This window comes from Apis dorsata, unplaced genomic scaffold, assembly GCF_000469605.1.
Source record: "Apis dorsata unplaced genomic scaffold, Apis dorsata 1.3 scaffold_185, whole genome shotgun sequence".
NCBI classification, from domain to species: Eukaryota; Metazoa; Arthropoda; class Insecta; order Hymenoptera; family Apidae; genus Apis; species Apis dorsata.
The window spans coordinates 230,293-242,994 of NW_006263470.1; the positions used below are offsets into that span (position 1 = coordinate 230,293).

The 12,702-nt window shown below is 34.5% G+C and overlaps 1 protein-coding gene across 2 annotated transcripts; it reads left to right on the forward strand.

The window, feature by feature from the left end:
• The first annotated feature begins 2,524 nt into the window (after nucleotides 1-2,524).
• On the forward strand, nucleotides 2,525-12,680 carry LOC102678804 (neurotrophin 1). 2 transcript variants are annotated; one of them, XM_006614454.2, is made up of 10 exons: nucleotides 2,525-3,338; nucleotides 7,844-8,002; nucleotides 8,315-8,461; nucleotides 9,670-9,772; nucleotides 9,866-9,995; nucleotides 10,412-10,573; nucleotides 10,848-11,012; nucleotides 11,467-11,795; nucleotides 11,884-12,163; nucleotides 12,368-12,680. In XM_006614454.2, the coding sequence occupies exons 1-10, from the start codon at nucleotides 3,306-3,308 to the stop codon at nucleotides 12,459-12,461; spliced, it is 1,602 nt and encodes a 533-aa protein (XP_006614517.1). In that variant the 5' UTR covers nucleotides 2,525-3,305; the 3' UTR covers nucleotides 12,462-12,680. The 2 variants fall into 2 exon arrangements, with proteins under 2 accessions (XP_006614517.1, XP_006614516.1); XM_006614453.2 differs by having other exon boundaries at nucleotides 12,239-12,679.
• Nucleotides 12,681-12,702: the final 22 nt, after the last annotated feature.

Sequence of the window (12,702 nt, forward strand, 5' to 3'; positions counted from 1 at the left end):
AAAAATTGTAAGTACCACCTCTTTGCTTATCATATTCTCCTGTTAGAAATCGAAAATTTTGAGGAACTTTATAAAAATGCTGCCTGCGAAAAATTGGAAGTGCCACCTCTTTCCTTATCATATTCTCCTGTTAGAAATCGAAAATTTTCACGAGGAACTTTATAAAAATGCTGCCTGCGAAAAATTGGAAGTGCCACCTCTTTCCTTATCATATTCTCCTGTTAGAAATCGAAAATTTTCACGAGGAACTTTATAAAAATGCTGCCTGCGAAAAATTGGAAGTGCCACCTCTTTCCTTATCATATTCTCCTGTTAGAAATCGAAAATTTTCACGAGGAACTTTATAAAAATGCTGCCTGCGAAAAATTGGAAGTGCCACCTCTTTCCTTATCATATTCTCCTGTTAGAAATCGAAAATTTTCACGAGGAACTTTATAAAAATGCTGCCTGCGAAAAATTGGAAGTGCCACCTCTTTCCTTATCATATTCTCCTGTTAGAAATCGAAAATTTTCACGAGGAACTTTATAAAAATGCTGCCTGCGAAAAATTGGAAGTGCCACCTCTTTCCTTATCATATTCTCCTGTTAGAAATCGAAAATTTTCACGAGGAACTTTATAAAAATGCTGCCTGCGAAAAATTGTAAGTGCCACCTCTTTCCTTATTATATTCTCCTGTTAGAAATCGAAAATTTTGACTAAAAATTTTATAAAAATGACTTCTTCAAGAAATTTTTAGGTTGTCTTTTTACTTATAGTATTTTTCTTTCAAAAAATGAGAAATTTTTAGCTTGTATCATTGTGGAATTTATTTTTGTTAATAAATGATTATGTTCTTTGTAAAAATTGTGAAAATTAATGATTTTAGCTAAAAATTTCCAAATTTTTTTTTTTTTTTTTTTACGTGGGGGAAATCCTCATAGGACACCTCGGTCTCTTTGGGGGAAGAGACCGAGGTAGTGCCGGACTCTTACCGGCTAAAACCCCCACGGTGGCCTTCTCTGCGCTTTTTGTGAGCACCGGAATATGTTTTCAAACATTTCCGGTACTCTCTGCGCTTTTTCTCTTTTTGGTACTTTTCGAAGATCGGGTGAAATTGCCTCAAATGTTTTTAGCGACGCCGGGACCACACCGGCGTCGCTACCTATTCAAACCTCCATTGACACAAACCCCCTCTTGTGTCAACGACGGTCTTTCGACCCTCGCTGAGATTTCTGTGAAGTATCACGAAATTCTTAGCGAGGATCGAATAATTACCAAACTAATAATTTTACGAAAAATTTCGCGAGCCACCTCTTCTAGAAATATATTCTCCTAATTAAAAAATATGAAAAAATAAATAAAAATATTTTGTAGAAGAATTTTTGATCATGTTATCAATTTTGTAATAAGAGAATATAGTTCAATAAGAGATGGCACATTTAAAATTTTCTTTGTATAATGAATTTAATGTACTTACCTCTTAAATACTTACATTTGCATACTTATCGTATTATGGTTTCATATTTGCAAGGACTAATTTTTCTATCATTTGATTAATTCTATCATTTTATTTAATTCTAGTATTTATCCGTTTTATGCTTACCTTTACATGCATTTCTGTTTGAGAATTTATATTTTTAAAAATTTCCTCATCGAAATTTTATATTCAAGAAATAAATTTTTAAATATGTTTTTCCATATCAATTTTATTATTGAAATTTTTGATATAATTTTGAGTTGTTAAGTGAATTTATATTGAATTTTTTAAATCAAGAATACACGTAAGAGTACATTATAATTATGTACAATCTTTTTGTGTTTCTATACATTTTATACCTGAAACATAATAATTTTACTAAAAGTTTTATAAATAGTATGATAAAATATTCAAGAAAATTCAAGTTATACTTACATCAATAAATATCTAAAATTAGTTCTCTTATCGCAAATTAATCACAATTTTATTCACAATTGTATCACTTCGAATATTGCACTAGATATTCATTTTCATGCAGAATATTGCCAGTTACAAACTACAACAACGAATCTTGAATGCTTTAGAAACTTCCTCCGAAAACCTCATACGAGAGTGACGAACGTTGATTGCGGGTTTAACTCGAAACCGTTCGATTCGGAAACGATTGCTCGCTTTCACCCTCCGATTCTATCGACATGCACCATTAGAAATGTATGTAAAACGAATCCCGAAGCGCTGCAAGAGAAGAAAGTTTATTTACACGAGAATATGGAGCACTATATTTCACAATATAATAATTGTCGTCCCTGTTTATCCATTATCATCTGTACACGTGAATATTTATCAATTCTCTATATATTTACTATGTCAGTACATCGACGTCGATTAACGCATTACACTCAACTTTCTAAAATACTCTAACTTTCTCGCCACGAAATCAGACCGATCTTCTATATAAACATATCAGAAACATAATAATCAATAAACCCCTTAAAAATATTAAAAATATCGTTTACAAACGTCGTTTGATCCGGTAAAAATAAGAAAGAAGGGAAAGGGATAAGAGGGAACGACGATCGTATTTAGTGAATACGTCACGTGTCATCGCTTCGAGGGTGACGCAGGGGACCACCACTCTGTCCTTACTTCCCTCGACTAAAGCCGTATCCGGTCGACGAAGAGGAGGAGGAGGAGGAGGAGGAGGAGGAAGAGGAGGTCGCGAGTGGCCGACTTCTTCCTCCTCTCCAAATACACGACACGCTTATCCGGCCGTCCGGTTTTCTCGGTCACGGCTCGACGAAGGGGGAACCACGCAGGACCCGAGGCACGCTCGTTCCTACATTATCCCCACGTGAGAGCCAGCGGGCAGGCATCGGGCCCGCGATTCTTCTTCTTCTCCACCGCGTCTCCTTCCATCTGATGAAGACGAGGAGCGTGCACAGGCCGGATCCAGAGGTCGGCGCGCCTCCACGAGCGCACAATTTTTCGTCCTCTCGAGCAAAACGTCGTTGTTCCGCGATCGTGTTGCCCGCTTCGTAGACGAGGATACAAGAAATCTCTAACTTCGATTAATTGGTTAAAGGGGAGACTTTGTTTGGGTCGAAGGGATCGGAAGATTTTTTGGTTTTCTTTCACTTTTTTTTTTGGGAGGAAGTTGATGGGCGAATGATCGAAGAGGGATGTTCTCGATATTCTTGATTTGAATTGAGGGTGGAGAAATTAGAATTGGAAATATTTTGTGTCGAGTATTAATTGGATTGATCGAAATAGTTGGTGGTGATAGTGAATGTGGTTTTGTGGATTGGAAGGAAGAGGGAAGGTTTTGATGAGAGATCGCGCGAGGGAAGAATGATGGCGCGAGGATTGCTTTTTCTCACTGTGGTAAGATATTTATCAATTTTTATTAACTGTAATATTGTTAATAAAAGTAGATATTAATATGTGGATATTGTACTATTTCCAATTTACGAATTCTACTTTCATCAATTTGTCAGAAATTAATTAAAACGTATCTCATATTTTTATAATCACGAGAAACTTTCATGGACTCGATGCATAAACGACGAATTACAAACGTTATAAAAATGATTGATGCAAGAAAGTTTTTAATATATTACATTAATGATTCATAGAAGTAATACTTTCTTGAAAAATTTCTAAGTAAAAATTCTTAACAAATATATTATTCGAATAATCGTTAATAATCAATTTGATATTGCACAAAATTTTAAATTTTCGTTATTTATCAAACTTGTAATCTATAAACGAAAATCTTACAAATTCTTCGTCAAAATTTCGAAGGAAATCTCGATATCTTCGTCCAGAAAAAAAAGCTGAACTCGCATCTGTCGTAATTCTCTTTATGTAAAGTGGAACAACCTTTGCGTGGCCTTGATCTGGTAACCCAGTGGAACCAGGAAAAGTAACTAGATTCCCTTAATTGCCTCGAATTCCCTCTCACATGATAGTGAAAGATCTATCGAAGATTAAAAATACCAAATCATTGATCGAACATGCTAATAATTTTCTACGTTATCATGTTTGATCGATCAATTCACTCTTCTCTTCGTTTTCTATCCTGTCAGAGAATTAGATTTTTCAAATATATTTTTTTTTTCTATTCGTCATTGGCTCGTATTTGATTGATAAAATTATATATAATAGGATGCAATTTATGTGTAAGTACTTTGTTATGCGTATGATTTCTGGATGATGCTATTTAAAAAAAAATGTGTGAGATGACGTGATAAATAATTCGTGAAAATAATATTGTTGATTATAATTTTACAATGACACTTTTAATTTGCTTTAATTTTATTCTGTAAAAAATATATGATCAAATTTTATCGAAAGTAAAGTAAATAGATAAACATAGATATTTATAAAATAATAATAATAATAATAATAATAATAATACAAGTTATAAGATATATACAATATAATTTAATTTTTATAACTTTTTTCATACTTAAAAACTACATATATGATTCTCTTTGAATTGAATTCAATAATTACATATATTACTTGGTATATCAAGTTTTATTCGATCCAATATATCGGAATAATCAATAGATCCAGATTTATAATTCACGAATGGATAACATCTTAGATCGATAAGCATGGTGAAAGTTGTCGATGATAATCTAAGCTTCAAGAAAGTTTTGTAACTGGAGAATATTATTATTGTTGATACTCGTAATAAAAAAAAAAAAGAAAAAAAGATCTTGCACGAAGGAAATCTTATAAAAGATCTTTACACGCGTATGTTGATAGAAAGTCTGTTTTATTATTGTATTATTATTATTATTTTTTTCTTTTTCATTCACGCGCAGACATTTAAATAACGAAGCTCCTCCTTCTAAATTTGTAACTCATTATATGATAATGCGAAAGTTAATGATTTCATAGCTAATTACAGAGTTGCAAGTTTGATAATACTATAATTAATTTCAAGAAATTAAAAATGAGGATAATGTATTGCGTGTACCTTAGATAATAATAATTCTTTATCTTCATCGACTTGATGCATATGACGACTAATCGAATTAACATCGAATCGAATTTGAAAAATCCTTCTTTATTCATTCCCTATATATAATCTATAGATCATAGAGATCCATTGTATCTATTCAATTCCCTAATTCCGTAAAGATACGAGAGGAAAAATGACGAAGAATATTGATCAAATAGCAGAAGGAAACGCGTTACACGAGTTTCAGAAAAATAATCGTGAAAATGGCAACCGTGTTACAAAATATCCTGAAAATCGTGCGTTATTTGCCAAGAATTGATGAACATCCTAGATATGAAAAAAAAAGAAGAAGAAGAAGAAGAAGAAAAAAAAAAAGATCACTCACAGTGAAATCGTACCTCCTCCTCCTCCTCCTCTTGTTGAGCATCATGGTTACTAGGTCACCGCCGATTGCAAACGAAGAAGAGGATATGTTGGAATTTCCACGTTTATGGTTATTTCATGTAACACGATCGCGAGAGTCTTTTCATGTCTCGTTACATCTTCCACTTTCTGTATTGGCAACGTTAACGTTTCTCGCACCCACATTTCGTCTTAATCCTGATCCTCGAAAAAATTCGGATCTCTGTAGGAATAATAGAATAATAGTAGTGGAGATATATTCTTATCGAGAGGACAAATAACACGATAATGGAACCGTTAGTTGATAAGAAACTGATACTGTACAAAGTATATTTGATCTTTGAAGACAAATGATATAGATAATATATGATCTTTGGTACGCTTGACGTTGGATAGATCTTGGACCACTTTTGTGAGACCACCCATGATCGATGCGATACGATCTGTCGTATCAATATGAGAGAAATCGTGAATAAATATCGTTAATAATTAAAAGAAAATACTCGTTGAAAATAATCAATTGTTATGAGATATAATTTAAAAATGTAATATTTGTTATAATTCATATTAAGATTTTATGGTTTCTTTTTTTTTTTTTTTAGGATAATATCACTTAAGATAATATCACTTAGGATAATATCACTTGACACTCGATAGTGCGAACAGGTGTTTGATATTATTAAGAAATTCATATTTTAGAAAGTACTATTCTATCCAAGATCCTGCATCAACGTGAAAGTTACACAACCATTCATTCAAATACAGAGGAATCGGGTAAACTTGATAAATGAAAAGTATTATAGATCCTATGCATCGTATTGTCATCGATTTATATAAATCGATAAACGAAATTTATTAGAAATTTTAAAAATTCAACTCGAAAAGTGGCCGCTCTTTCTCTCAAATATCCGGGAGGACAGAAATTCCATTTCACCTAGAAAACGTTATCAAATTTTAATTTTACATTTTTAATAAATCGCGAAACGAAAAGAATTTCACGTATGAATAATTCATCATGGATCAAAATTATTAATCTCGTATCCAATTCTTGTTAAATGCACGCACAGTCGATTCTATTTTTTTCTCTTCTTCTTCTTCTTCTTTTTTTCTTTTTTTCTCGAAACTATCCATTCCAATTAGAAACGTGCGACTTTCACCTGTACTAGGCGGAATCGTATCCGCTATTTTATCATTTCTCAGTTCGGCGAAAAATCGGCGTAATTTCACTCGAGATCGACACGTGCCCCGCTCGTTGAATCGGTGTTTTCACGACGATTTCACGAGTGTTACGCGCCGTCACGTTACAACGTCCACTTCCGGTTGAGGGGAATTAACGTTTCCACCGAGATCGAGATCTCTTCCGCGATATACGCGAGATCCAGAAGCTCGCGTATACGTTTCCTTTCGCGATCAATTGTTTCTCGATACAAGGAGAGAATAATCGCGCCATTGTGTCTGGAAAATTTTATTCGATTACAGGTTGCGAATGATGAGAGCGAAACGATCATCTGAACGAGATAAGGAACAAAAAAAAAAAGAAAAAAGAAAAAACGGAAGAGAAGTACTGTCTGAATGAATAGCGTTCTCTTCCTTCGTTTATATAAGTTTCATTCAATAAATTTCGTGAAAGGGGAAGGGAGAATTAATTATAGGTTTTATTCATCTGAAAATGACACGTGATATTTAATGTGAGAGACGAAGGAAAGGGAAAAATATGTTCATTCGAATGAATTCTGTGTTTTAGTATGGAATAAAAAAAGAAATTAATTATAGGTTCTGTTCGTCTGAAAGTAACAACACGTGATATATTGTTGTATACGTAAAAAAAAAAAAAAATTATGAATATTCTCTTCCTTTGTTTAAATAAATATCATTTAATAAATCGTGTTTTATGAAGGAATGAATAAAAGGAGGAAGAATTAGTCACGTTTACGAATCTGTAAACATGTTTAACGTTTGATTTAACGTTTGCAATTAATATTCATATGTATGGTTTGTCCGGCTTAAATCAATCGTTAATGAGAAATATAAAAATTTACGATCACTCGCATAAAATTTCATAGTCCACGGTTAAAATTTTGTATTGAATTAACAAACCTTTACGACGGGAGTCAATAGAGATATTAATCGACATTCTATTCTTTCAAAATGTTCAAACTAAAGAGAGAGAGAGAGAGAAAAAAATCCTAGGATAGAATTAATTTTATTCAAAAAGTTTAATATCATTCAAAAACACTCTAAGCGCAATTTCATATTTATTATATTATATTTATTATCACATTTATACGTTTAAATGGAAATCGAAATCTAAATACCACGCATAGCATAGAAAGCGCGATATGGAACGTTATGTCGTGGAAAGTAAATTAATTCGTCGGGTGAAAATATAATTGATCTCGTGAGAAGATATATAATATATTTAAAGATAATATATTTAATAATAAAACGCGCGATTTCTTTATGCCAGAAAAATTTCGACGCGATAACAACGAGATTCGTCTTACTTTTTCAGGCGTTCGTGCTACTAGCCTCGATCGACGTGAGGGCCGAGAAGAAGAATCCAAAGGACAATGCGACAAAGCTCGATAATGATCGGAAAGAAAGTAACGAGACGGATGTCACGTTGATGAGCGACGATCTTAAGAACAGGACGGATCAAGTACGAGAGAGCGTGAGCGAAATAAATTTCTAAGTACTTTCTTAAGTAACGCTTAAAAACGTCGAGTTGGCCGGGTTAATTGCAATTAATTTAACGTGTTAAACGTATCGTTGACGCGTTGATGGGAAACGTGAAAGGATAGATTCATCACTATACTCATCCATGTTTATTAGAGAAATTGACGATCGTTGTTCTCTTCGAATTTTACTATATGGTGTAATAAAAATTAATTTGAAACCGTGTAATTTGAAGAGTAATTATTTTAGAGATGAGATTGTTGAGATTTAGAAGAAGAAGTATGTATTTTTCTGTCAAATTCGATAGAGATTGGAAAAGGTTCGTGCCCTGCTGAGCAACGGAAGCCGACAAAATGGCAGCAGGGAGCTTGTACTACCCAGAAATATGGACATTGTCAAGATCGTATCCGATGATGCCACTGGCGACGAGGAATCGGTGGAAGAATTACCCGAGGTAAGTGATATCGCGAATTAATTATTCGAGAAAGAAATTTTTTTTTTCCAATGAAATTTGTCAGAATTAATTATCAAAGCAAATTACAACAAAGATTACTTATAAAGTAGACCCGCGAAAGAAAAATACTTGTTTATTCTCCATTCTATGCCCCGCAATCGATCCTTTTCTGAGGATGATGACGCGATGATTATAAATCTTGCATCCGTCCATCTTTATCGGCTTAAGATGAATCTTTTATTTATTCATCTCGACGACGAAGTTTCAACACCTTGTAAGGGGAAGTGACTCGTTTTGTACAAATCGTAAACATCGAGTAGGTGATTTAACTTCGACTACGTTTGCAACCGTACAAGGTTCAACATACCTTGTGAAGCAAATAAGGAAATTTCTGAATCTTGAAATTCTTTTTAAATACGTTTCTTCCAGAGTCGATATCATTGTATCTCGTACGAGAGATCGACGACTGTTCGCCTCGTTACTGGGAAACACTCTTAGAAAGTCACGTTTGGAGCCCCTTTCTATCGTAAATCACATCGAGACGTACAATTTTGTCACATATGAGCGCCATTCCATATAATTATTTTCGGCCTCCAACTTTCTGCTCCTTAACATTATTCGCAAAAATCCGTCCTAGGACGAAACAAGTTCGCCGTTATACAGATTTCTAAAATTATTACATATCTCTTCTTCGAACGTCACGTTTATAAGAACGTATAAAGTGAAAGACTCGTTAATTAAAAATAATGAATAGTTTAATAGTCTAGAAATATGTTATGTTACGTTTCTTCATCTCTTCTGATCCGAGAAATTTTCCAGGGGAAAACTTTTATTTGAAACGATAGGATTTATTTTCTTCCATGAGCACTTTCACGGAAGAAATCTTTATCAGCGATGTATTTATCGTCATTGCTGCTCGTAAGGATCACGGCCAAACCTATGTAAATTTCTCATATGATGCGATGAGACTTTCCTCTCAGGAAAGTTAATCAGAAATCAGGTTAAAATGTATACGACTGACATGCGTTGTTAAGCGTTGATCGAGATTTCTCCATCGATAAACTGAAATTGAAATTTACGTTTAAATAAGAGAAATAAGAGAATCCACGATAAATAACGATATTATCTCAACAATTTCACTAGGCATAGAAAGGATTTTAATTAAAATTATCTTGACAGGTGATATTTTTATTATTATTTATTTACAGCCACAAGAATTGAAAATCGTAAGGCCCAATTTAAGGAAACGACCCAGTTATCGACCACCTCCAAGAAGACCAGCACCTTTAAATCGGAGGAACGTTTTCACAGGTTATTGAGATAAATAAAATAATAATAAAAATTCGACCAACAATTTCCAATTATATTATAACATTCGATGAAAAAAAAAAAAACAATTCGCAGATATATCCAGATCACCATCCCTGATAAGACCATTTAGACGACCCACGGAAACAAAAAAACGAGATCCAACCGAGAAGGAATGTACTTTCTTCACAAAGACAGTCTGTCTCGAAGCTGTTGACTATCCTCAGTAAGTTTCCACTTTCCTTCTCTATTTACTATTACGCAATTAATCCATTTGATCCCCGCTCAAAACTTGAACTTTCTCTGAATGAACGACAATAATTCGTAAGTTAATTAATCGTTTCACAATGAACGTAGAAACGTAACTCGTTAAAAGCGCTTTCTCTCTCTCTCTCTCTCTCTCTCTCTCTTCTGTAATTCGAATTGTTCGAATTGCACAATCCTGGTTTCGACTTTCGTATTCCCATAAACATCATCATTTAATTAGGAAATTACGGGTTCGAAGATGAGGGAGGAAGTTATGAAAGGTACGATCGACTTTCTTTTCCTTTTCTCCACGTTTTGTATCGAATCGTGAGACGGATTATTGTTGTTTCCAAGAGTCGAATTATTTTATATCACGTTAATCGAAATCATTTTCAGCGAGGCCATCATGAGAAGTTTGAGGAGCAACAAGGAGATGGTCGCTGCCTTGTTGACTGACTACAAGTCGCAAGATTTTGATGACTCTGCCGAGACTCTTCCGGTTGCATTGCCTTTGGAAAATAAATACGAGAATCGGTACGAGAATAACGAAATTAGAAGGTAAGACTGTATGAAATTACACGTTAGTAAAATATATACGGATATATATGTGCCCCTTGCTGAATGGCAACTGCGTCGACAGCGGTGTAAGACTCAATAATATTGAATTTTAATATTTATGAGAATATTAATAATAAATATTAGAAATTTAAAAAAAAAATACTTAGATACATAGAATGTAAACTCAATAATTAGGAAATGTTTGATTCTTTTATATCTTAAATTATTTTTCTTTATATATAAATAAAATTACATTTCTCTTATTTAATTTTAGGAGATCAGATTTGAATCCATCGTTCGAAAATGTGGAAGAGGGTTTCACGTGTCCATCGGTGATCAAGTACGCGCGTCCACAATTGGCAAGAGCTGCTTCCGGTGTTTGGAAGTACATAATAAACACTGGGGAGCACACGCAAACATTGCGATTAGAGAAATGCTCGTAAGTTGGATTAATTTACACGAGATGTTACGTAAAAATCAATATAATCCGGCATAACATTTTCATCGACTTACAAGTTAAACTCTTTAGCCACGGTTAGCGATAAGAAGCAAAAAACTTCCTATTTAATCAGTCGAAGAAGCGAGCGTTACCTCGACTATTCGTTCCGTTGATTTGCTTCGAATCGAACCCGACACTTTCTCGTAAATTTTATCGATGTATCTTCGCTCTAACTTTAGAAATTCAATATCTACTCTGTTACACGCCATTAAACAAAATATCTTCTTTGTGGCGTCGAGCAAAGCAATTCAAGCAAGTAGAATCGATTCTGATCCATCCACTACGATTCACGACATGTATCATCGATAAATATTCTTCGTTTAATATTAAAAAAAAAAGAGAGAGAGAATTGAATTCTAATTTCAAATTTATCTTTTAAAATTCCATTTTCCAGGAATCCAGAAACGAGCTGCGCTTTCATATCCGAAAATTATCGTTCTTCCTGCTCGCAAGTGTACAATTATCACAGGCTTTTAACGTGGGACAACAAGTTGGGCCTGCACATGGACATTTTCAAAGTGCCAACTTGTTGCAATTGTCACGTGCACGGTTACGCGGAAATTTTCCCACCGCATCAAAAGGATCAACCCGCGAGGATCAAGGAATCCTTTCCTGGCTCCGATTTCATAACCAGCGAGCAGAAAGACGATTTCGAGGAATCGTCCTCGAAGCTCAATTATTTCAACAAGTTTATTTCATCCAGTAATTTCGATTCCGGTGTCGGTACGTTGAAAAATTAAACAAAGAGAATTGATTTTTCCTGTTTGAAGTTTGTATCATAATTATAAGACATATATCTACAATTTTGTAGTCTCGAGTAGCAAGAAGCCTGGGATAGATACTTCACCGAGTCGACCAACGTCGTTCACGCTCCCTGTAAGAACGAGACAGAACAAGAAGCCTTCGGCTACGAGTTCGAGGCCGTTCGATAAATTGCCCCAACAGCATGCACCGAATACCAGAGCACCGGGATACACTGGATCTTTATTGAAATCCAGACCAAACAGGGCTCCTCCCAATAGGCCACCTTACAGAAGGGAGTCTTACATCGAAGATCATACCGAAACTGTGAACAGCACCATTTTAAACAGGTAATATTTGTTGGTGTTATTGGAAGGGTTGTATTTAAAAAAAAAAAAATAATAAGAAATCGTGAATATGCGTAGATATAGTCAACCGTACGATTTGGAAATGGACGCCACGTCGAGGCTACAAAATGGCGGTTTCGACGACGAGTACCAGGAGCCGCAGAGGCGCGTCAATTACAATTACCATCCGATTATCGATTTTTTCAGACCGGAAGCGCTGCAGTTGCAGTCGTCTGAAACCACGTCGATGTCGATGGGACAAAACGATTCCAATTCGTGGAAACCGATGATTGCATCCTGAACAACGTTCCCCATTTTTCGGAGTACCTGATCTTTTCTTTCTTCCCGACCAGTAATAGAAGCGAAAATGTTAAAGCGAAAGTATTATATTGAAAATAGATATTATATTTCGCAGCTTCGTAGTTTCATAGTCGATCTTACGTAAAAGTATTCGTATTCGTTAGTGAACGACTCATTTCACAAATGTAGCAGTGTCTTTTCATCTTGAGAACAATTGGAAAATGTCGGATCGTTTTTTTTTT

Bases quoted from the DNA above. Each gene is read 5' to 3' on its own strand.
- LOC102678804 (XM_006614453.2), top strand. From the start codon at position 3,306: ATGATGGCGCGAGGATTGCTTTTTCTCACTGTG. The intron at 11,013-11,466 runs GTAAGTTGGATT...TCCATTTTCCAG, and splicing joins TTGCGATTAGAGAAATGCTC to GAATCCAGAAACGAGCTGCG. The intron at 12,164-12,238 runs GTAATATTTGTT...GAATATGCGTAG, and splicing joins AACAGCACCATTTTAAACAG to ATATAGTCAACCGTACGATT.